At 47.7% G+C, this 25817-nt stretch overlaps 1 protein-coding gene across 1 annotated transcript in view; it reads right to left on the bottom strand.

Annotated features, from left to right (window-relative positions):
* Positions 1 to 25817, bottom strand: part of MFSD2B (MFSD2 lysolipid transporter B, sphingolipid) — a 286777-nt gene that overhangs the window by 228962 nt on the left and 31998 nt on the right. Inside the window, exon 2 of the mRNA XM_086926264.1 lies at positions 8727 to 8852. Within this exon, the coding sequence (XP_086782390.1) occupies positions 8727 to 8852 (126 nt within the window). The remainder of the gene's footprint in view (positions 1 to 8726; positions 8853 to 25817) is intronic.

The raw sequence follows: 25817 nt of genomic DNA, 5'->3' as shown, positions 1-25817 counted from the left end.
GCATGTAATGAACAGGCCCACCATGAAGGACAAGTTGGTGCTGAATTTGCTGAGAGAATTAGCATTGATGTGCTGAAATGGAACTTGAGATAAAAGGTCATACATATTCTGTTCTGGGGTTTGACAATAAGGAGGCTGATGAATGAGAACGGTTCCTTTGTTTAACCTCGGAGACAGCGATGATGACGCCATCTGGCATGCGGGACCTTGCTGAGAGCTAAGAGCAGCCATATATAATGCTGAATGCTGGTGAAGATAATAAACAATGTTGTAGAGCATGTTTGGCATTGCAGCAAGATGGCACTCAAATAAGATGGCAGATGAAGCTCAATGAATGGGGACAAGGATCCACAAAAATAAGGAAACAAACTGCTCCCTGATGGTAGATGATGCTTATTGGGAAGTAGATAATGACTCGGGATAAATACAGTGGTAAGACTTAATGGGTGTAGTGGTAGGTGAGGCTCAATTAGGATGTCGGATGATGCTAAGTTCCATGAACATATAAAACACACTGGCTGTTCGATGATGCTCAAAGGAGGCTGGTGAAGCTCATTCGGGAGGACATGCAATGCACAAGGGTGGTGACCGGGGAGTCGTACGAAGGATCGAAAATTAATCACAGCTTCACGTGGACAAGTGATGATTACATCAAAGCTGTAATTCAAAATTGTTAAACGAGGGGTAATGTTCAATGGGGAGGGGCACTATGGCAAATAAGGTGAACAATGAGTATAGTTAGTCAGAAGGGCGTAGAAGTTTACACCCCCTTCAATATATGTGCTGGCCAAACTAGCAAAATGCCACTGAAATGTCACCACCATCCCCTCACCCCTAACACCTGGATGTGCCCAGGCAGGAAGTGGATCTTCACCCCACCATCCCCTCACCCCTAACACCTGGATGTGCCCAGGCAGGAAGTGGATCTTCACCCCACCATCCCCTCACCCCTAACACCTGGATGTGACCAGGCAGGAAGTGGATCTTCACCCCACCATCCCCTCACCCCTAACACCTGGATGTGCCCAGGCAGGAAGTGGATCTTCACCCCACCATCCCCTCACCCCTAACACCTGGATGTGCCCAGGCAGGAAGTGGATCTTCACCCCACCATCCCCTTACCCCTAACACCTGGATGTGCCCAGGCGGGAAGTGTATCTTCACCCCACCATTCCTCCGCACCGCCGCTCAGCACAGTGTGTACTTTGGCTCGTGATCCTCAACCGCTGCAGCACTACGTTCCAAAGCACAAACAAACCAGTTCTGCAGCCCTTATTCTAACTTGGTTATAGCAGATCCAGGTACCAACAAGCAACACTTAAGAATGGCGCGGCCAAAAAACTTGTGATCCGAGGAAGCAGCGACCTCTGCCAGTGCATTAGGAAAAATAATGCCAATACTGTCACAGACTCACAGACTCCCAGGGACTTCACAGTTTCCTATGTGAGGTTTAACACTGGGTGAATATTATGGGCAGAATAGCTGATGATCCATAGTAGGGCAAAAGATCATACATTGGTAGCGAAGATGCTGATCAGGGAAAATAAATTAACTAGGTAGAAAGAAACTGAGCTGGGGATGGCAACCATCAACAACTGTCTTTGTGACTGTTAAAGCGCAACCTTTTTATCTACATCCAGTGTTAAACCTCACATAGGAAACTGTGAATTTCCTGGGAGTCTGTGACAGTACTGGCAATTTTTACCTTCTGATCTCAACTTTGCAACTATAGAATAGGGGGGCATATTACCAACAACTAGCGATAATTATCGCTATGTTGGTTTAGCGGCGATATTTTTATCGCTAAGCTGCGGCGATTTTTATTGCTTAGGAACCTTGCTATTATCAAGGTTTATCTCCTAAGCGATAAAAATCGGCCGAAATGCATGAATATCACTGATAAGTCAGCGATATTCATGCATTACCGAGCTAATGCTCTTAGCCATGTTATTCACCTACCATTGGATAACATGGCTAAGAACTGCTCTGGGGCAGGTGTTAGCTTTTGGAGATATTCGCGCTTAGCGCGAATATTTCCAAAAGTTGGTAATAGGAGATAGCGATGTTAGCGACTGTTTCCAGTCGCTAACATCTTGGCACGCCCACTTTGCATGTCATTAGTGATAAATATCACTGACATGCAAAGCGGGGCCCAAGATGGTCGCTATCTCCTACTAGCTGTCGCTAACTGGTGTTAGCGACAGCTAGGTAATAGGGAGATAATTTTATCTCCGCTTTCTTGGCTTTTAAAGCCAAAAAAGCGGAGATAACCCCCCTTGATAATATGCCCCAGGGTCCTTTGCAATATAGTTCAAGGAATTCTGTTGTTATTATGAGCTAGAATAGTGTTGCCAAACTAAGCACATGAAATACCTTTAATATATCTATTGTTACTATTTTTTTCCACGTTTCTGGCTATCTTGAAGTTTATGTTTTATGTACAGTTTTTCAATTGGCCACATGAATAGAGGGCATTGTGCGGTATCTCTGCTGTTTCTGACAGGTGCTTATGCTTTCATTTTGTGTGTAGGTTTGTATATGTAAGATTTATTTTTAATACCATTAGGCACTCATTTTAATGTGTGCTCTGGAATTTTTTTGCAATAATTCCAAGTCTTTCTGACACTTTGAAGTCACATTGCTGTTGGTGGAATAACATAAGATAACGGGTATTTGTAAAGCGCACGATCACCACTATGGGTATCTTGGCGCTGAATAACAGATGTTTTGTTGTTACCCAACTCAATGGTACTCATTTTATCGACCTTAGATGGATGAAAGGCTGAGTGGACCCACAGGGATTTGAACCTGTGACCATGAAGTCGAACACAGGCCCAGGAATGTTTATTGTTAGCAACAGTTTGTTAAACAAGCATTTGCAATGCAATAGGTCTCGCATTACTGAAAGTTTGAGTTATTGGCTTTGCAAATAATGCAACACTAATAACTCAAACTTTTAGTAATGCGAGACCTATTGCATTGCAAATCCTTATTTTGTCAAGCTACAAATCTTTCCTAGCCTTGTTGAGGGCCATAAATGTTCATCTCTACAGTGATGTTGTTTGTTTTCTCTGTCTCAATACAGATTCCTCCCAGACTCTGAACCCCAAATCACCTAAATATAGTATTGCCTCAGTTCCACTAATAAATACAGGATTCTTTTAGAATACGGATCATCCCATGGATCTGGTAATGTCTAGTCAAGTACCCACCAATCAGCCAATCAGAGAGTGTCAGGACGACCAGCTTTTACAGGTGGTCTGTGCCCATCTCCAGTCATTGAAACACTCTTTGCCAAAGGCTGAAACCCAAGACATCAACTGGATGCTCATTCAATTCTCCCAGTTATAGCAGGCAAAAACTGTCACCCTATTGATTCTCAATTGTTGGAAAGTGCCTAGGTGCCATGTTAGTACTTTTTAGGTCTCTGCTCTAGACAGCACACATGCGCTTTCTTGAACCAAAACATGCTGTATCTACTATTGTTGGCTAAGTGCACACCCAATGCTTTTTATTTGTTTTTTGTAGTGCCTCTCGTAAATTTGTGTTTTTTACTGGTCGCTTAGTTGTTGTTTGTCCTACCTTTTGTTGCTTGGTTTCCTCCCATGCAGACTGCCCCTGTTACATGCATGCTAATCTTTATGTATTTGTCGGCGCACTATTTATTTTGTTCGGTTTGGCTCAATGTGGATTGTTGTTCATTGTTCTTACTTTCTGACTAAAATGAGCGCTTTGGATGGCATCCTCATTTGATATCCACTTACAGTATATATTGTTTTAAGTGCCAGTTTTGTTTCGTTTCCAATGCTTGTGTTTTTTTTAATTATAAAATGTTCTTCATTGTTGGTATGTGTTTACAGTAATATTGTTTTTCCATATTTCAACAACAGGCAGTGCGTTAGCTACAGTTCTTCCTGTTCGTGGCGCAGCTCATAGATCCTGAAATGTGTGTCCTCACGAGCAAGAAAGCCCAATGCAATGCAAATTATGCAATCTTTGCAAAAGCTACACAGGAGGAGATTTAGAACGAAAGGAAAGACTCCTCTGAGCCCGCCATTTCCGATGGAGCTGCAGTTCTCAAAGCGCACACCAATGTACTGCTGAAGGGACATTTCTGGTAATGACCAAGGGCCTTTGCTAGGGAAGCCTCACACTGTGTATGTGATCCTTTGGTTGCACTTAACTACAGCTCTCAGAATGCTTCTATGTGCCTTTACTTTAGAGTAAAAGGTATATCATGGCAGAGGCACTGGAGCATCAGCTCAAGGATGGGGAGGTGGAGAGTAAGAGCTTCATGGCACTGGGTGGCATATTTTCCATATTAAATAAAAATTGTTTCTCTTTTGCTGTTTTTTTACATCACCTTCTAATCTTAAGGCCCTGTAGTTTGCTTTGTGGTTCCAGAGAATTTTAGAAATTTTGACTAATTGTATACATAGTGTTACCTCAACACCAATATTTATTAGAAAACAGCAACAGCCCCCCACCATTAGGTTGTGTAGTTTTTATAAATCTATTTATGATCTGCACGTTTAGACAACGTAAACTAAGGGATTGGTGTCCAGACTGATTCCAGACACACCCAAAGGTTATATGTTAGCCTGTTGACCAGCTATCTCACATTGCCACTATAAGCCCCACACGCTTACAGAGAAGCTAATAGTTTCTGGAAAGTATCGAACATGACATCCCTTACCCCTCAGGGATCGTGGAAACTATACAGTACTTTTCGCTCAGTCACTCGTGCTTACTTTGTCTTAGAGAGGTACACAGAATAAATGGTGGGGATGTTTTCAATAAGTATTTATTGAACCAGCGTCATTCTAGTGTAAAATACATGTGCTGCAACAACCATTATACAGATCTCAAACATACTCTTAAGATGCAAAACCTAGCTAACTGTACCTAAGTGTACCTAGCATGTATGTAGTTGTACAGCCAAGAATCCCCTAGGAAAGAGCCAACCCCATTACCTGATGGGAAGAACAAAGGACCCCGTCTTGGTCTCGAGTTGGACACCCCGCAAGGGATGTCAGACCACTGTGTGCTGGAGTTTCTGCATGCAGGGACTTCAGCGTCTCGTATCAGCATGGAAGCTTCTTCTCTGGTTTGCCCAGGAAAGATGTGGTGCTTATATACCTGAAAGGTACCCTCAGGGGTTCTACCTTGATGTGTCATGGTACTGTGGGCCTGTCGTCCAAGATTGATGATAGCAGGGACTTCTGTACAGAGTTATAATATAGAAGATGGTAATCCTACTATGTAATACTAAGAATCTTCATGCATAATAAATTAGGCTATTTTTCAAAGCTAGGAACACAACAGAGAGGGGAGGGTCCAAGGGGATATTTAACGACCTAACACAGCTACAACCCCCAATAAGGTCAATATGAGCAAACAAAGAGTAACTGTGGGTCAAAAACAATCCTATCGACTAACTATGCATCTGACACAAAGGGAGAAAGAAGAAAAAGTGTATCTGAGAATATAATACAAGACCAAATTAATACTTTCCAAATGTGAAAAATACCCATCAGTTGTCGACCTATACCGCCCTTGTCATCATCTGGGACCCTTCACACCAGGAAGGATAGCCATAACAGCCACCTTTGAATTTGATGAAGATGTGGGTGCCCCGGTGGGCTGTAGGTATGTTGGCGTGTACTGATAACTGAAAAGCAGTGCGTGAATTAAAGTTAGGGTGAAAAAGGTGCAAATATGGCTAAAATTGGAGAGACAAGAGGAAAATAAGTTTAATGAATACCTCTCAGCTTCCAAATCAATAAAATCAGTGCGAAAGAATAGTAGTTTCAACAAATAGCTACTATATGTAACAATGGGTCGACATGTTTCTGCAGTCTTTCGGGCCCAAGGAGGTGCCCCTTGCATTCATCAGGACCGGGTATCACTACTGCATACAAAGTGGTGAATAAACAAATATAGTAAAAGATATCACCTGGGTATCCTAGGTGCAATCATTCTCCTAGCTATTTGGTAGGAGAGAAAAGCTCCGCCTCACCTGGCCACTTTTTAAAAATAAGGTACACGGATTGATGTGTATTTTCTAGGAATATAATAATTGTTTGTAAACATTCTAAAGTCTCCTGAGAGAATCAGCTGCCTACTTTGGTGCCATGACTCACGTTGTTGGTGTTTCTCAGGACTGAATGGGATTAGGATCATTTCCGAAGTACAGGTGCAATTCAGATATGGTTTTATCTGGTGAACGCACACACACACACAGAGCGCCACACACACACAGAGTGCCACACACACACACACACACAGAGCGCTACACACACACACACACAGAGCGCCACACACACACAAGAAACGTCCTAGGTCCAGCAGGTCATTGGGCCAGGAATCTGAAGGTGTAACAGGTACTCACTGTGGACGGTGAAGGTTCAGCTGAGCGTCGGGTGCTCCTCATGCCAGCGATGGCACAGGCCCAAGATTTTACGGCACGGGGCATCTACCAGCTCCCTGCTTTATCAAGGCTGGCACACGGATCCAGCGTCAGGGTGGGCTGCTGACAGACAGTAGCGGGCTCTCACCTGTGAGCTTCAGGACATGTGTCACGGTCAATGTGTTCTCGGTTACAGCAGTATTAGGGTTATTTACACTTCACAGGTTAAATGACCCAGGATTTGCACAACGGTAGTGATAGGTGAGCAGGGCCGGTGCAGACTCAGGTAAGTACAGGACGAGTGGAGGATGTAAGGCACAGGGCACTATAGGGCGATACAACAGTCACGATCCCCAGGGTGTTTCAGGTTCTTCGCTACGTTAGAAGCAGAGATTGTGTCTACTCCCAAATAGCTAACACAGACAGTTCAGGGCCAAGGCGCCTCCGGTTTCGCACTTTGCACTGTTGTGACCGCCTCTGCAAACTCAGCGCACACCAAACAGTGCTAAAATGGCTGCTCCTCTCTCCGTATAGGCGTCCTCCAGTGGTATCTATGCTGGGCCTACCTTCTGGAAGTTTGTAGGGCTCAGTTCAGTTTGATGCAGCTCTTGAGCAATGTCTCTCAGCAGCGGGCCGCGCCGCCACAGTTTCAGCAATCAGGACTACAGTAGGCCAAGAGTGGGCCACACCTGCCCCCCGGCTAGGCCGATATCAACGCAGGCTTCAGGACGGGCCCAACAGGCAAAGTAGCTTCGGTGGAAGCACCAACCCCATCGCCCAACACAGCAGGGGATCCCGGTCTCTCTCGGGCAGTCACACCGGGTGCCTGAGCTGCAATTAGCAACAATTCTCGCAGCGCCGCTCACCATGGAGTATGTACAGCAGTCAGGTCCGCCTGGGTCCGATCTTGCCTGCGATTGTTTACTTTTCTTCCCGGCGCTTGTTCCGCCCCGTCGCCAGGGGTCCAAGAATACGGCGCCACAGGGCGCAAGTGGGGCACCACTCTCCACATACTGCAGCGCCCAGTACCGTCGGCCGCGAGGGCCACAGTTAGTGTTGACTTATCTGGGCTCAGTAATGGCTTCTTGTATGGAGAACGGGCTGCAGTGGGGGGGGGTCACACCGCCTCCGCGATGGCGCCTCAGCGGGAGTAGCGGTGAGCACTGAGGTATATGGGGTTGAGCTGGGCCAGATATCACCCCAGAGACGGTCCGAGCAGGAATCGGGAGTGGGGATGGAAAGTTCTGGTGATCAGGGGACAGCCCCCCCTCTTCAGTCCACAGATCTGATTCGAGTCGCATGAGGCCCGGAATGAGGCCACAGAGGCGAGGAATGGCAAAGAGGGAGCACCACAAACCCCGGGAGCGGTCTCCACTCACCGGGACAGCTGCACTGGCCCTCCAAGGGCACAGCGCCATCTACAGTGTTGGAGGGCAGGCAGCAGCGTGCCTAGGCCTTCCGTCCGCGTCCGGCAGGCTTGGTTGCAGCTGTGCAGTTAGGCGGGTCCCCAGGGACAGCCAGGGCCACGTCTGAGCTTTTGCTGCAGGTGTGCTCTCGATCACGCTCAGGGCCACGCCACTGGTTGCCACCAGAGTTGGAAGAGCAGGGGTGATGCTGTCCGCTATCAGGCAGCAGTGATTCGCTGCAGTCCCGGGCTGCGGCAGTGAAAACGGGGCAGATGAGGGGTAGGCTTCCTCCGAATTGAAAATAAACAGCAGGGTGGGCACCCGCTTAGGAATTAAAAATATTATGCGACCCGCCCAATAAAAACAAACACATACGCGGTGGACCACGCCATGAACACCACCATGTTTCTCCGAGGTCCAGCAGAAATGGATCTCAGAAACGCCCCGTCATTTTCAGACTGAGGGGCGTGTTTTTCTTTCTCTCCTCTTTCCATTGGCTGGAATGTAATGTAATGGCGTGTTTTGACTTGTTGTTGTTTACATTCCAGCCAATGGGAAGAGGAGAGAAAGAAGCTAAAAAACAAACCCCTGAATACGAAAAAGACAGTGCTTAAATTGAAATACAAACCTCTTCTCCAACGGCTGGGCAGCATTTAGGAGGCCAGCCAATGGAGAACAGGGGCGGGTTCATGCCCCACTACTAGAAAACATAAAATCTCGCCAGTGAGACTGCGCAAGCGCAGCCTACGCTAGCCGAGACCTAAAAACAGTGAACATGGTAAACATAATAATTAATATTTGGCAGTCACATGCATCCATGAATGCAAACAGTAAAATCATAATATTTTGTGAAATTGACGAGGCAGAATATGCAAATAAGCTCCTGGGGAGCTTAATGGTATGGTACTGACCTGTGCTATATCTAATAAATAGATCTGCAGGAAAAACGCAGAGGCGCTGCTTGCCACCTGGTTTGGGAATCCTCCGACAGCAAAACATATTTTGCTGTAGACTGAAAGCTTTTCTCCCGTCTTAGACTGGAAAAAAATGAAAACGTTAAATTGTTAGTATATTATTAATTTGTATACATCATTTACTGCATTTAGATAAAGGATATAAATCGACCAATAGCAAAGATGGCATTAGAAAGGAGGTAACTCAGAGCGCCCATTTATATATTTGCTCATACATTTTAATTGATTTCTTGAACTAATGTGATTTAGAAATAGGCAATTTTAACTTGCTCGAAATATGCTGGTGCAAATACACGGAGGAATTCAGTATTACTTGACATACTCATAAATGCTTTTGAGAATTGGCACTAAAACATTTAAAGTGGGAATAAAATCGAAATATTCATATAAAGTTAGCACAAATAGAAAAGAATGTGCCCTCTTTGTACTAATAAGAAGTTGGACATTTCAGGGCCAATTTACAAAGCCATTTATGAGTGCCTGAAGTAGTATTGCTGTATACTACTTCACATACTCTTATAGGATCCAAAACATCTAAAATGGAATATAAAGTGGGAATATTCATGGAATATTCATATGCAATTGCTACATTTAGTAGGGACTGTGGCCTTTTTACTAATCTGGATTGAGGCATTTTGGAGCTAATTCACAAACGTATTGATGAGCTCCTGAAGTACTCATCAATAGATATTCACCAAGTGTAGAATATAAGTAAGCCCACATTCCAAGTTTGGAGGAAATCCTGCTACAGGTGGTAACTGTGTTTCTGGATGAGTCATGAGTCGGAATTCCAGTAGGAATAACACATTCCCAGTGATTGTCTGTACACCCAGGACATTTCACTAGCGAAAAGCTAGTGAGAGTTCCTTAATGAAAGCAGGTATAAATGCAAAATTCCCATTTCTTAGGGCTCCCTTAAGGAGTAACTTAGACTACTGTGATATCCCACACCCGAAAATTACTGATACATTGGTCATTTCAAAGCTGGGTTTCGAGAGCTGGGATACTTCATCAGTATACCTGCACACACTGAAATGTTGAACTTAGCCCAGGACAGATATAATGTGCTATATCAGTTGGTTTAAGCTATCTTGCAATATAGATGCCTGAACAGGAGTTTCACCCTCAATATTGGCTGGCCCAGTGTAAGTTATGGGACCTGGATTCGGCTTCCCTCCCCAGTGAAGTTATACCACACATCTATTCATGAAGTTAGAAAATGTGGCGGGGCACATAGGTGTTGGGAGTTCTTGCTAAGGTTGAACCCAACCTAGAGTTTTCTTTTCTTGATTTCAAACAAATATTATTTTCTACAATATTTGATGGATTCTGTATATTCTGTAGATGGTGTGGTGTTGCAGTTTGCCATATGGTGCAATGGTGTGAATTCCCTGGAGAATTGATTGGCTGGTCAGTGGCCACAAATCCTTCAGGATCATTCCTTGGGATTTGGATCTGTGGCTGGGAATTAAGGCTCTGGACATGAATTTGGGAGGGTATTGTACTCTGGGTCATTTCCTGGTTCCTTTGTGAGCTGTACTTTGGCAAGGAGAAGAGGACCAAGAATGCTCAGATTGATAGCAATTTTTGTGTTTAGGGTGTGTACCTGTAATATTTAATATTTGTCAGACCCCATTCAGACCCCAACTATGGTGGTTGAGTTCATTTGCCACTTGTTTCTTGAGACCTGTCCTTTTAATGCTCTGAAAACTTGTCCAGGTATAAGCCTTTTTGTACTTGACCCCATGGGTAGCCAGGGTGAGTAGTCACAGGCTTGCTCAGAACTCAATAGGCAACAAGCAGACACAATAACTTAATATCCAGCCCAGTGCTTCTCTTTATGGATGTTAGAAATGGGGGCCTCTATTTGGCAGTGGCTTGCACCCTGTCCAAATAGGGACCCTTCCTTCTAGTCAGGGTAAGGGGATTACACAGCTAAGATAACACATGCTCACCCCCTTTGTAGCTTGGCACGAGCAGTCAGGCTTATCTCAGAGGCAATGTGTAAAGCATTTGTACATAAAACACCCTGTAACACAGTGAAAACACTACAAACGGACACCACATCAGTTTAGAAAAACAGCCAACATTGATCTAATCAAACCAAAATGACAACAATAAAGCATAAACAAGCAGATATATGAATTTTAAAAGAATATCTCAAAAATACAGTTCCTTAAAGTCAATAACACCAACCAGAGCTATTGTGGCGTCAAGACCAACAAATCCCACGGTTTAGTTCGACCTCGAAGGAGTCAAGGGCCGTCTACGGCGTAGGGGAAGACCTGCAAACAGTACCTTGACATTGAAGAGGCCTCGACAACCTTGCAGCGTGGTAGAGCAGTGAGGCGTTGCAGGCATCAGTGCTGCAAGTCGTGAGTACTTGAAGTCACACATGTTACAGAACGAACCCCATGAGATCAAAATCAAGAGTGCTGATGTCGGGTGTGGTGTCGTCGCGTGCGGTGTGTTGTGCATTTCACTATGCGGTGTCCGCGGCTTCGGTGCAGGTAGTGGTATGGGGTTGGTGCAGAGTGCTGGTGTCAGAGTTGATGACGCTGTCATCAGTAGCCCAAGCCTGTGGTGTCGTTGAGGGTGGTGCAACGAGGCAGGGACCTCATCATTGGAGCAAGCAGTGCAGTTGGTGACGCCGCGTAGACGTCATCGTCGGTGAGACCAACATTGCGGGGCGGTCGAAGCCGGTACGATGAGGCCGTGCCCCAGGCCACGGTGCAGGCGGTGGCGGCAATGTCAGCGAGAAGCATTGTTGTCAGTGAGACTAGGGTTGCGATGTTATCGAGGTCAGTGCTGCGCTCACCCAGTGAGCGGTAACCTAAGTGTTGGTGCAGGCAGCGGCATCAGTGACGGCATCGGGAATTCTTTTCTTGAAGTTACAGCTCAGAAATCACCTCCAATGTTCCAGAACTGGAACTGGCACCACTTAGCAGGTTCAGGACTCCCAGCAGTGGATTTCCGGTGCTAAAGGTGAAGTCTTTGAGGATCCTAAGACTTCCAACAGGAGCAAGCACACACACCTTTGGAGAAACTTAGAAAGCAGGATCAAAACAGCAAAGTCCAGTTCATTCATTGCTCACAGGCATGAACAGCAACTGCAGGCCAACCCATCAAAGCAACACACAGCAAAGGGGCAGTACTCCTCCTGACAGCTCTTCTTCTTCTTGGCAGAGTCCTCAATCCAGAAGTGTTCTAAAAGTCTAGAGTTTTAGGTCCAATACGTATACCCCATTTGGCCTTTGATGTAGGCATACTTCAAAGGATAGTGTTTGTAGTGCGCCGATCCTGCCTTCCCCTGTCCTGGCTCCAGACACACTGGAGGTCGTTGGAGACAGCATTGTGAGAGGACAGGCACAGTCGTATTCAGGTGTCAGTATCCACTCCCCCCATCAATCTAGCTCAGGAAAGCCCAGCCGCCTGGTGATGGGCAATCGAGATATGCAGGGCACACCTCAGCTCCCTTTGTGTGACTGTTTAGAGTGAATACCCACTTTTTAAATGTTGCAATTTATAACAAAACCACCTTCACTAAAATATGTGTTTTTAAATTCTGAGCTCAGAGAGCCCTAACTCCAAATTTCTAGCTTTCCCAATTGAAAGTTACACATGTTAGATGTAACAAGGTAGATCAAATGATAACCTTTTGGAGAGCTAGTCCTTTCAATAGTTAAAAACAAGATTGACGGGGGAGAAGCTACGCACGGACCCAAAATGGTGGCGTGAGCTCGGGGCTCCTGAGACCCCAGCCTCCGTCTATACCATCCTGCCTTTTATCCTGAGCCCTGCGCCGATGCACCTGTGGCGGGGGAGAAGCGGCACCAGGCGCAACAACCCCCGGCGTGATCCGACCTCGGATCTTCGAGTTGTGCCGCCCGTGGGGACGGGGCCTGTCGCCCGCCCGAGCCGGGACCTGGAGTGGGGAGTTTGCCCCCCGGCCGCAAGTGAATAACATCAGCTGTCGAGTACCGGAAGTCTCCGGTCCGGCGCCGAATTGGGCACAAAGTTTACCCGGCTTGCTGACAGACGCCGGCCAACACGCCCGCGAATTGCAGCTGCTTCCCGGGACGGTGAGTAGGCGGAGGAGCCACCGGTTGGACTTTCGGCTGCCTACCGCGGGATCAGAGGAGCGCGGCAAGAGTCCCTTGGAGGCGGCAAGATCCGGCGCTTGGGGAGGCGGCCGGGCGGGCTGCCTCGGGCCGCCGCCGTGACGCTGGGATACCGGCGATTTCAACAGGAGGTGCCAGCTTGGGGTTGTGGTGGTGCCTGCCACCCGCCTGGATCAGTACCTGAGGCAGACGCGATCCCCGGTGCGTCATTGAGTAGTGTCAGGTGCCGCTGGCCGGGGGGCGCTGATCTGGCCCCGATCTTGGCATACGTGGTGCCTGGCTTGGCGGCGGATCTCGGCTGGTGCACTGCAACTTCTTGTGCGGCATACAGAGGCGGAGGCGCCGCCGGTCAGGTCACCAGCTGTCTGCTGTGGGACTGGAGGTGCGCAGCTTGGATTTCTTGAGGGAGTGAGGCCCCGCGCCGCCGGGGCTGGATGGACAGAGTGCCTCAGGCCGCTGCGGTGACGCCGGGCCCATACAGCGATCCTGTGCGAAAGAGCAGGCCTAGTGCTGGTGTGAGCGGAGCCCTCCACGGGATGTTTGACGGGCGTATTGCGGGGTGGGGCGGTGTAGCACCACTGAGCAACTGGCAGGAGACAGCCAGGACTGGGACTGTATGTATATAAAGGCGACGGCCCAGGACTGCTGAAGGATTGTGGGCTGAATTTTCTGAATGTACTCATTTCTGCGATGGGGGGCGACGGATGTCCCGCCTTGGAGTCTTGGCTGTGAGTGAGGGTCCGGGATGTGGTGACTCGCGTCCCTCGCCATGTGATACCTGGCAATTAAGACGGAGGGTGCCGAAGCATTCAGTTGCACCATTTCAGAGGTGGCTCCGCAGTTTGACTGGCCGGTGGTGGCTGGGCCTGCTAACTGAGGGGCCGTGTGAGGTGGGTCTCACCGGTGAAAGCGTATCTACGGCAGGGGACAATTGCTCCCCAAGCGGAGCCGCACGATCACGGCAGCAGCGCGTTACGGAGGTGTGTCAATTGCAGTGATGGCGACGAAGCTTGACTCTGATAGGACCATGTCCAGGTCATGGAAGGGGGCGAAACAGGTGCAATCTAATAAGCTTGATCAGTACACTATGCCCAAGGGGTCCCCAGGGGAGCTTAAGAAGACTCAAGGGCCGAGCGGAGGCGAGCTTGATGCTCTCACTGAACCAACGCTGTCGGATCTTATTTCTGCAATAACGGGGGTCCAGTCGTCTCTTGGGAAAAAGATGGAGTCTATGGACAATAAATTGGATGCGGTTACGATCGAAGTAAACCTGATACGTGCGGACCTCACAAAGGCTAGCGAGAAAGTTAAGTCACTGGATATCAAGACCGCTAGTTTGATCGACGATGTGGCGGAACTACAGCAGGAAGTGCGCGCCCTCAAGGCCTCTCGTGACTCCGCAGACCGGAAACTCGATGACTACGAAAGGAGGGCCCGGCACAACAACGTGCGTATCCTGGGAGTTCTTGAGAGATCGGAGGGTATTATTCTTGACCATCTCAAGCCCAAAGGTCTAAGCAATTTCTTTACCATTGAGAGGGCCCATAGAGTGCCAGGGGGAGACCTAGGCCTGGTGCACCTCCTCGCCCGATGATCGCCATAGTGCTTAATTTCCGGGACCGGGATGCTATCCTGCAGGCGGCGCGGACGGGGGCTCCACTGCAATATGAGAACGCCACCCTCTCCTTCTTACCGGTCTTTACTCAGTCGGTGCAGAAGCAGAGACAGAGCTTCCTCCCAGTGAAGAAGAAGTTGCGGGACAAGGGACTGCGATATGGCATGATGTATCGGGCTCGATTGTGGGTGGAAATCGAAGGAAAGGCTTGGTTTTTTGACAATCCGGAAGTCGCATCGGACTGGATTGACAGTAGGCATTCGACCGGAACCGAAGGACATGAGCGTAAGGGGGAGGAGGAGAGAACGGAGCAGTAAGACTGGGACCCGGGACTGGGTGCACCTAGGGGGCACTTCGAACATTTGTGAAACGAATCTGGTGCTGTAACCTCCAGACCCGGAGAGCTTTCTTATTTGTGTACGAAGCGCAGGGAGTGAGATGTTGTTTAGGGGGCTGGGGGCGGGGGCAGGGTATTGGCTTCCTCCTTACTTCTACCTTTAGTCACTTAGTTTGGGGGTTATAGGGTGACAGGCACACTGCGAGTTGGAAATGGGCATTGGCCATATGCAGGGGTGCAAGGAGCGGGATGGAAGTTGGGGGGGGTGGAATGGGTGAGTTTCGTTTTGTTATTCAGTGTGGCAACAATGGTATTGTTTTGTTCCTTTTTGGTCCCCCATTTGTATACGCCAGACATACTTGATCCTGGGGAAAAAAAATCTCTGCTTACATACTGGATGTTAGGGGGTCTTTGTTTGTATTTGTTTTCTTTTCGCATCAGGTGGTCATATCGCAGCTGGATGATATAGGTGTGGGTTGAATATCGAACAAAAGTCAGGATCAGGGATAGTGGTGCTGAGCTGGAATGTTAATGGCCTGGGAGACAAGATTAAGAGAGGGATGGTGAATCAGCTGGTTATACAACATTCCCCAGATGTGGTTCTGTTGCAGGAGACACACCTTATCGGTAATCGATGCATGGCCCTTCATAAAGGGGGGTATAAATTGGTGGCTCATGCTGGGTTTACATCGGGGTCTAGGGGGGTCAGTATTCTGATAAAGAATTCCTTCCCATTGGCGATTCAGGCTACACGGTCAGACCAGAGGGGCAGATATGTCAGTATCTCGGGGCAGATGGGGGGAAAGACAGTCACAATTTATGTGCCACCGGGCCTTCAGTCAGACACTTTCAGAGACTTAGGAGCGGTGTTTTTGATGCTACCCTTGGGCCTCCTGGTACTGGGGGGTGATTTAAATGCAGTGCTTGATGGGGAAATGGATAGGTATCTGGCACGAATGTACACTCCATCTCAGAGGAGGCTTCCGGATTTCCTCGAAACATTAAGACTGGTTGATTGCTGGCGGTTACGCAATCCGACGCAGAAGCATTTTACTCATGTGTCAGCCGCATATAAAAGTATGTCCAGGCTGGACTACATATTGATACCGGCGGCTATGGCCACCACAATTAGAGAGGCGCGGTATCTTGGCAGAGGCATCTCTGATCATTCCCCAATGTGTATACAGGTTTAGTGCGGACAGCCAGCTGTGAGTAGGGTGGCTCCGAACAGTGCGTGGCAACTGAAGGATCCTGCCATCAAAAAGGAGATACTTCGGGTCTCAGAACACTACTTTCAGGAGAATGTAGGTACGGTTGATTCACCGCAGACATTGTGGGAGGCGTATAAAGTTGTGTTGAGGGGTGAGGTCCTCTCCTTGGTGGCGGCCATGAAAAAGAAGAGTCAGGCGGAGGTGCTTAGGGTAGAGTCCGAGGTGATAAGGTTAGAGGAGCGGGTGGCTGAATCGGCCGCTCAGGGGGACCTCCACTTATTGAAGTTAAAACAGGATGAATACAAAGGCCTCGCCAGGGAGAGGGCGACTGTTCAGAATGTAACAACACAGAGTTGAATATATGAACACGGAGACAAGGCCGGTAAGTTGATTACTAGGCTGGAGCGCGGGTTATGGGCATCTAGGATAGTGCCGGAGCTGGAGGGGTCGGGATCTGATAGATTCACAGAGCCGCAGGCAGTGGAGATGGATTCTCTGAGTATTGCAGGGAGGTGTACACTACGGCTGGTGGCTACACTGAGGCAGAGAATGGTGAAATGATCAAGGATATTTGCATGCCAGGATTATCAGAAGATCACAGGGAATATTTGGGCTCGGCATTTACTGATGATGAAGTCGCACAGGCGATTAGAGGCCTAAAATCCGGGAAGGCAACGGTTCCAAATGGGATACCAATAGAATTATACAAACTGAATGCCCATATGATCGTTCCGCATATCCGGGCTATGTTCCTGGAAAGTAAGGAAACAGGTCAGCTTCCTTTGAACCAGCGGGTGGCAAATATTGTGGTCATTCACAAAGCAGGCAAGCCTAAGACGCTACCTTCCTCGTATAGGCCCATCTCACTCCTCAATGCTGAGCCAAAGGTCTTAGCGAAACTGCTGGCCATCAGATTAGACAAGGTCATCTCGACCCTGATACTCCCCGATCAATCCGGTGTCAGGTTTTGCCTTGCCGCGCCTACCTAAACTTTAACGAACTACAACTTCCAGGAGCCTTTGATGCAGGAAGTATAAGGTTGGAGGAGCCAGGGGGGAAGTTGTACGTAATTTTGAGTCCTTCGTTTGTGTCTATTGAGGAAGCGCTGCTGCCGTTGGCATCATGCTGCTGAACGCGGGGGAGATCCTCCGGCTGCTGTAATCCCCGCTCAACTTAGAGGTATTGTTGTTCACCGGAGATCCGCTGGGAGCCGTAGCTCGCGGGTTTGTATCTTTGTTTAGATACCTGTTCAAAGACTTTATCGAAGGAAGGCATCGGCTGATGCTTGACTGCACATTTGGGGCTGTGTGGAGGGTCCCGTGGAACTGAGCGGCATGTCGCGGCTTGTTGCCATTTATCTATAGATTGTACTAAGGCATTTTGGGAACTTGAGAGCAGCGGAGCGTTGTAGGGCTCTACACGTTACCGTGTGCTATGCTAATGAATGTAACCGGAGCAGTATGGTGGACGCAACTACCTGCTACCGGATAGGTGATATTGTTTGCTCTATACGATAAGCGGAGCGTAGTGGTGGTCGCAACCACACGTTGCCGATTTATCAGATCTTATGTTTCTCACTATAAGGATTAAGAAAGTATATAAACATTGGTGACTTCCAAAATGTTAGAGCTATACAGGGCGCCCTGATAGTGGAACAAGAGACACCTTATCTGAGTGAAGACAGAGAGATTTATCTCTAACTCTAAATTAGGTGGTAAAGGAATACGGGGATACACTATGCAATGGTTTAAGTGAAGTAACTTACAGGATATATGGGTCATGACAAAGTCCTGTTCCTCATTAAATGGTGCGTACATGTAGAGGTGTTGAGATAAATAGGAAATACGTGGGTGTATGAAGTGGTTAAACAGTGTGTTTTCTGGTTACAGGAAAAAGGACTATCTCTCTCTTATATTGGTTGGAGGAATGAGTACAGCCTTATAAGGTATTACAGTTCTAGCGAGAATTCTTGAGAGTAGCCTTCATTGTAGTACAAAGTATATAATGTTTTACGCTTTGTCATTTCAGATCCCTTGTCCCTGCTGACCCTTTCCCTTCCCCGGTCTTTCTCTGTTATTATCCCTCGCCTGATGGTTCGAACCCCCTGTGTGTATATTCAGGGTGTTGGTAACATCGGGAGGTGGACCCCTTTGTTCATCGTTTGAATCCTGCGAGGCGGGCCCTGACAGAATTACATACCCAAGTTAAAAGCCTCGCCCGGTTTAATTCGATGAACAAACATGGCTACCCTTGAGGAAGTGTTACAGGCTCTTGTGCTGGTACAACAGGAACTGATAGCCTCTAGAGCAGAAACCACTGCCTTAAAGGATAGGGTAGATAGGTTGGCTGGTAACTAAGCATGGGCGGAAAATCCGTTTCGCTCGCGGATTTTGCGGATTTTCGGTAAATTCGCAATCCGCGAGATTCGCGAATCTCCCGCAAAATCCGCAAATCCGCGAGCAGCGGATTTTGCTTGCACTGTTCGCGTGAGTTCGCGGCTTCCCAGTACAACTTCGCGCCCCGCGAATAAGCGCAAAATTGCAGAAATACGATCTTAGCAAAACTGAAACTACTTACCAGGTTCAAAAGTTCAGGCTCATCATTAGTAGCCATTTCCTGTAGTGCTTCCTGAGGGGCCCCTCCAGAGTTCAGTTGCCAGTTGCAACTATTATGTGACCCTGCTCTGAACCTCAGAATAGTTACACATATGCCACAAAGGTCCTGAATTACAGCTAAGGGAGACAAGCAGGAGCCAGGCTGGAAGTTCAAATCCATTAATCAGCCCCTAATTCATTATTGTCAGTTGGGGCAGGGCAGGTGTTGTAACTAATTTTGCAACAATGAAAGCACTTAGCAAGTGCAAAAGATCACTAATCAGGAAGCACTAAGGAAGCAGGTGCCAGCTAAAAAAATATTCTGTGACACATTAATCAGCCCCAAATTAATTCAGGTCACTTGAGGCAGGGAAGGTGTGCTTGCTTTGCCACAATAATGTACACTGACTGGACAACCAGAGGATGCTGTGATGAAACAGAGGGTAGCGTGGGTGGGCCAGAGGGTGGCATGAGTAGTCAGAGAGTGGCAGTGGTGACAGAGAGTGGCAGTGATGAAGAAGAGTGTCCCAAACAGGCTGGACACGTAGAAACAACAAGTTCGCGAAACTTGCGACCCGACAGGTAAGTTCGCGTTTGCGATATTGTACAAAACCCTCGCGAACTGGCAGAAACCCGCGCGAACACACAAAAAAAAAAATTCGCGAGAATTCGCGGATTTTGCGAATTGCGAGTTCGCAAATCCGCAAAATTCGCGAACGCGAGATTCGCAAAATTCGCCCATGCTTACTGGTAACCCTTTTGACGCTGCTACTCAAAATCCCCGTATACAGGTCACTGAACCTCCTCCTATACCCCTGGCAAGTCCTGAAAGATATTCCGGGGATCCTTCTAAAACGCAGGTGTTTCTCACTCAAATAATGATGCATTTTTCATGCAAACCTGCGTCTTTCCCCAATCACCATTCTAGAGTGGCATTCGCCATCTCATATATGATTGGAGATGCTGAGAATTGGGCCGTTCCTCTGGTAAGGAAAGATGATTGGAAGGAAACATTGGCATTATTTTATTTTATTGTGTTTGGTGTAAAAAATACTTGTGAATTGCCCCCGACGACCGCAGTGAGCTGCTTCTCCCTGCAGAATTAATTGCTTGAATGAAGCCGTTCTCAGGGCTCCCGGTCACTCTTAGCAATCCCCCTCGAGGCGCAGAACTACGGGCGCCATCTTGAAACGGGGCCTGGACAGCGCTCTAGTGGCTGGGCGATTTGGGCCCACTCGCTATAAAAGAGCCTTCACACTGTCCCTTCCCATACTGATTGATTGCACAAACTCCTGAAACGGAAGCCGGGAGATTAGAACCCAGTAGCAGAATAATTGTTACATCTTCATTTTGAGCACTGCACTTTGAAAACGAATAGCGCTTTTTAAACATTGGCATTATTTTATTTTATTGTGTTTGGTGTAAAAAATACTTGTGAATTGCCCCCGACGACCGCAGTGAGCTGCTTCTCCCTGCAGAATTAATTGCTTGAACGAAGCCGTTCTCAGGGCTCCCGGTCACTCTTAGCAATCCCCCTCGAGGCGCAGAATTACGGGCGCCATCTTGAAACGGGGCCTGGACAGCGCTCTAGTGGCTGGGCGATTTGGGCCCACTCGCTATAAAAGAGCCTTCACACTGTCCCTTCCCATACTGATTGATTGCACAAACTCCTGAAACGGAAGCCGGGAGATTAGAACCCAGTAGCAGAATAATTGTTACATCTTCATTTTGAGCACTGCACTTTGAAAACGAATAGCGCTTTTTAAACATTGGCATTATTTTATTTTATTGTGTTTGGTGTAAAAAATACTTGTGAATTGCCCCCGACGACCGCAGTGAGCTGCTTCTCCCTGCAGAATTAATTGCTTGAACGAAGCCGTTCTCAGGGCTCCCGGTCACTCTTAGCAATCCCCCTCGAGGCGCAGAACTACGGGCGCCATCTTGAAACGGGGCCTGGACAGCGCTCTAGTGGCTGGGCGATTTGGGCCCACTCGCTATAAAAGAGCCTTCACACTGTCCCTTCCCATACTGATTGATTGCACAAACTCCTGAAACGGAAGCCGGGAGATTAGAACCCAGTAGCAGAATAATTGTTACATCTTCATTTTGAGCACTGCACTTTGAAAACGAATAGCGCTTTTTAAACATTGGCATTATTTTATTTTATTGTGTTTGGTGTAAAAAATACTTGTGAATTGCCCCCGACGACCGCAGTGAGCTGCTTCTCCCTGCAGAATTAATTGCTTGAACGAAGCCGTTCTCAGGGCTCCCGGTCACTCTTAGCAATCCCCCTCGAGGCGCAGAACTACGGGCGCCATCTTGAAACGGGGCCTGGACAGCGCTCTAGTGGCTGGGCGATTTGGGCCCACTCGCTATAAAAGAGCCTTCACACTGTCCCTTCCCATACTGATTGATTGCACAAACTCCTGAGGCGGAAGCCGGGAGGTTAGAACCCAGTAGCAGAATAATTGTTACATCTTCATTTTGAGCACTGCACTTTGAAAACGAATAGCGCTTTTTAAACATTGGCATTATTTTATTTTATTGTGTTTGGTGTAAAAAATACTTGTGAATTGCTCCTGACGACCGCAGTGAGCTGCTTCTCCCTGCAGAATTAATTGCTTGAACGAAGCCGTTCTCAGGGCTCCCGGTCACTCTTAGCAATCCCCCTCGAGGCGCAGAACTAAGGGCGCCATCTTGAAACGGGGCCTGGACAGCGCTCTAGTGGCTGGGCGATTTGGGCCCACTCGCTATAAAATGAAGCCCTCTTTCCGTCCGCGCAGCGGGGGGGCGCAGCGGGCGGGCTAATGGCGCGCCGGAGGCGCGCCAGAGGCAAGCCCGTCTGGGCCCGTCCGGGCCAGGCCAGGCTCAGGGCCACCCACTATGCCCATTTTACTTAATCACCGGATCAAATATTCACGAGATCGCCTCTTACAATACAGCACGGCTACCTCCCCTCTCGTCCCACCACCTTCTCTTCAGGGTGAGTCCTTATGGAAAGCTAATCGCCATATACCAAAATATGTCAGCCTTGCCCTGCTTAACTGTAGATCTGCATCCAAACATTCCACAGAAATCAATTTGCTGATCCAAGATATTAAGCTAGACATACTTTTCCTCACGGAAACATGGTTGACGTCTCACTCCGAGGCAGATATTGTCAACATGTTACCTCATGGCTATGTAATACAGTACCAGAACAGAACTAAGGGAAAAGGAGGCGGTTTAGCGATCGTGCACAGAGATAACCTCACATGCAGGACACAAGAGGGAGAAATTGAGGACTGCGAAAGCGTCCACTTTTCCTTTCAAATCACTCCAAACAAATCCCTCTCGGGTATTCTCATATACCGCCCGCCCGGAAGTCTAGGAAATTTTGTCGGATCACTGCTAGAGTCCACAATCTCTTCCTGCACCTCGACCTCCAATTTCATCCTACTAGGAGATCTAAATCTGCATTTTGAGGATTGCACAGATACAATTGCAAGCGACCTCATTTCAGAATTAAAGGCATTCGACCTCTACTTAAAAAACTCAGAGGCAACGCATGCCAAAGGACATCTTTTAGACCCAGTTTTCGCCAACTTCCCTAGAATAGAAATTTTACCCTCACTCCCTCTTCCATGGTCTGATCACTTCCTCATCCCGTTCACATGGCAAACCAATCTAGACACCCCCCAAATTCAAATATCTAGAGAGCAGGATAGAATATGGTCAAAACTCTCACTCGAGAACTGGACCCAGGAATTAACACAATCTGCCCCTCCCGCAGACCCTGACCCCGTGAAAGCAGACGAAAATTTTACTAGATGGCTCACATCCACCCTGGATTTAGTCGCACCTAAGAAAAATCTAAAGAAAAAAAGCAAAATCTTCAAATCTCCATGGTATTCCCAAGAATTGAGGAACTTAAGAAAAATCTGTAAAATCCAAGAGCGGAAGTGGAGGAAAGATTGGGATCCCCTCAACAAAGAGGAATACAAAAAAGCTATGAGGACTTATAAATCAGCCCGAAAAACAGCCCAAGCCTCCTTCTTTGAAGAAAAAATTCAATCTGCCTCTAACTCGTCCCGGGAGACCTATAAAATAGTCAAAGAGTTACTTAAAATTCCTAACCCCCCTTCAATTCAAGAACCCACAGTTGCTAGGAGCAACCAAGTAGCAGCCTTCTTCGAGAATAAAATAACAAACATCTTTAAAGCCCTCCCGCCAAAATCTGATAACAATCCCCCTGCGGCCCTGCTGCCCTCAACCGTAGGCCCTACCCTGGACAGTTTTAACCAGCTGTCCAATGAAGACTTCCTGAAAGCTCTATCAGGCACGAAAAGTGGTTCACCGAACGACCCAGCCCCTATTAACATCATTAAACAAGTGGGACCTACCATCTCGCATCTGGCCACCAACCTCATCAATGCCTCATTCAACCAAGGAGTGGTCCCCCCCAATTGGAAGCGCGCAATAGTTAAGGCTCTACAGAAAAAACCAGGACTTGACCCTCAAGACCTTTCTAATCTTCGACCAATCTCTCTCCTGCCTGGTATAAGTAAGATTGCAGAGAAGGCCGTCAATCAGCAATTGTCGGCTTTCCTTGAATCCAACAATCTTCTTCGCCCCTCACAAACAGGTTTCCGCCCGGGTCAGGGGACCGAGACCGCTCTTCTGAAAGTGGTCGAAGAAGCTAGGTGCATCTTGGATTCAGGAGGATCGGCTCTACTGATCCTCCTGGATCTAAGCGCTGCATTTGACACGGTAGATCACAGGATCCTGATCCAGCGACTCCTCAACCTAGGGGTGAGAGACACAGCACTATACTGGCTCACATCCTTCCTTAAGGACAGATCCTTCCAGGTCTGTGAAGGGAATGTGCGATTCAAATCTTTCCCCCTCCAGTGTGGGGTTCCTCAGGGCTCTTCATTGAGCCCTACATTATTTAACATCTATATGGCCCCCCTGGAGGATGTGGTCACTCCCTTTGGGATCAAAGCCGTCACATACGCTGATGACACCCAAATGGTTGTTTCATTCTCCTTAGAAAGAGACAAACTGAGAAACCTGCATGACTGTCTTGAAGGAATCCATAAATGGATGTGTGGCTCAAGGCTTAAACTAAATGGCTCTAAAACTGAGCTCATGCTGCTGGGTCACCAAACAACATCCCTCCCCATTGCTATGTGGCCATCATGTTTGGGAGCCCTTCCTCAACCCAAGACAGAACTCAAAAGCTTGGGTTTCTGGCTGGAGCAGGACCTCTCTCTGAAAACGCAGGCTAAAAAGACGGCTGGCACCTGTGTGGGCCTACTCCGCTCAGCCAGGAAGATTCTTCCATTACTACCCACACAATCTCAAAAATTGCTTATTCAAGGTCTAATCTTATCCAGATTAGACTATAGCAACGCCCTTTTTTTGGCTGCCCCAGAATCCACTATTAACATTCTTCAGCGAACTCAAAATGCTGCAGCAAGGCTTCTGACAGGCACCGCTCGAAGAGCATCAGCTAAACCAGCCCTAAAGGCTCTCCATTGGCTGCCGATCCGTGAAAGGATCAAATTCAAGGCCCTGTGTACTACTCACAGAGCTTTGCAAGATAAAGGGCCCCCCATGCTTAAGACCATGCTCTATCCCTATAAACCGAACAGGTCCCTGCGTTCCTCCCAAGGTAACTTGGCCACTGTCCACAGAGTCAAGAAGGCCCGCTCTGGAGGGCGACGCTTTTCGGTCACAGCAGAAACCCTGTGGAATTCCTTGCCAACTCAGTTGCGCTTTGAACCGAACTATATGAAATTCCGGAAGCTACTGAAGACCTACCTTTTCCCGCAACAACCTTAATCTCCCCTCTTCTACCCCTCTGGTTTTGTTCTCAGTTGTTAATTGCAATCACAGCACTGGGACGCTCCCGGGCAGCCATGCGCTATATAAATCCTTTTTCATTTCATTTCATTTCATTCATGATGCTATACTGTCGGATTGGGGGGCTTTTAGAGCTGAGTTCGAGAGAGTATTCGATAGACGTGCTACTACATTTAGTGCAGATAAAGAACTGCTTGAACTGAGACAAGGGCGGAACGAGCTGGTAACTTACTTGACAAACTTTAATAGGTTAGTGGCGGAGTCTTCATGGCCTGAGGAAAAGCAAGTGTCCATATATTATCAAGGTCTGAGAGAGGGACTAAAGGATATAATTGCTCAAATAGATCCCCAGCCTGTGCAGGAATGATCAGCCTTTCTTTAAGGTTGGACGGCCGGATGACAGAACGAAGTGGAGACAGGAAGAAATGGGGTAGAGGGCTTTCCAGGCCAGATTACGCTATACGAAAAGGGCCACAGGGGGTTACCGAAGCTCATGAACCCATGGAGATCGGAGCAGTGAGGGCTCCATTAACCAGAGAAGAAAGAGAAACCCGCAGAACACAAGGCTTGTGCATGTACTGCGGGAAAAAAGGACATTATGTAAGGGAATGTCCTTTGAAGCCTAAGACCACAGGAAGTTGGGTTAAGAAAAGATTGGCAGTGTCCAATACCGAGCCCAACAGTGAGCTTTCAGGAGAGAGAAACGATCATACACCTCTGAAACTTCCCTCCTTGGTTTGCGAGGTTATACAGGATTCAGTCTCGCACATTGTTTTGTCCATGGGCTTGGAGAGCCGACAGGTGATGCATCAGGTGTTGGTAATGATTGATTCAGGGGCCACAGGCAATTTCATAGATAGCGGTTTGGTGTCCTTGTTGTCTTTAAAACGCATACCTAGAATACATCCTGAGGAAGTGTGGGCTGTGGATGGGAAACCTTTAAAGTCAGGGTTGATCACTGAACAGACAGAAGAAGTGTTATTAACGGTTGAGGTACCAGAAGGGGAACATCAAGATAGTCTGATTTTGAACATAATTGAGGCACCTCAATATGAGGTCATTTTGGGCATGCCCTGGCTTTCTTATCACAATCCTGAGATTGATTGGAAAGAGAAAACGATACGTTTCCAGTCAGAAGTATGTAAATCACATATGACACTGCGTGGGGTCACCCAAGCTGCGGGGTTGTCTACCCCTTATATAGTTGCTACTGCGGCAGAAAAAGAGGTGGTATTACCCTCTGAGTATCACTCCTTTGAGGATGTATTTAGTGAACATTTGGCCAATGAAATACCCCCTCATA

Source organism: Lissotriton vulgaris, chromosome 6 (genome assembly GCF_964263255.1).
Source record: "Lissotriton vulgaris chromosome 6, aLisVul1.2, whole genome shotgun sequence".
In the NCBI taxonomy this organism is placed as follows: domain Eukaryota; kingdom Metazoa; phylum Chordata; class Amphibia; order Caudata; family Salamandridae; genus Lissotriton; species Lissotriton vulgaris.
Note: the sequence above shows the minus strand (reverse complement) of the source record. Positions and strands in the feature narration are given on the sequence as shown.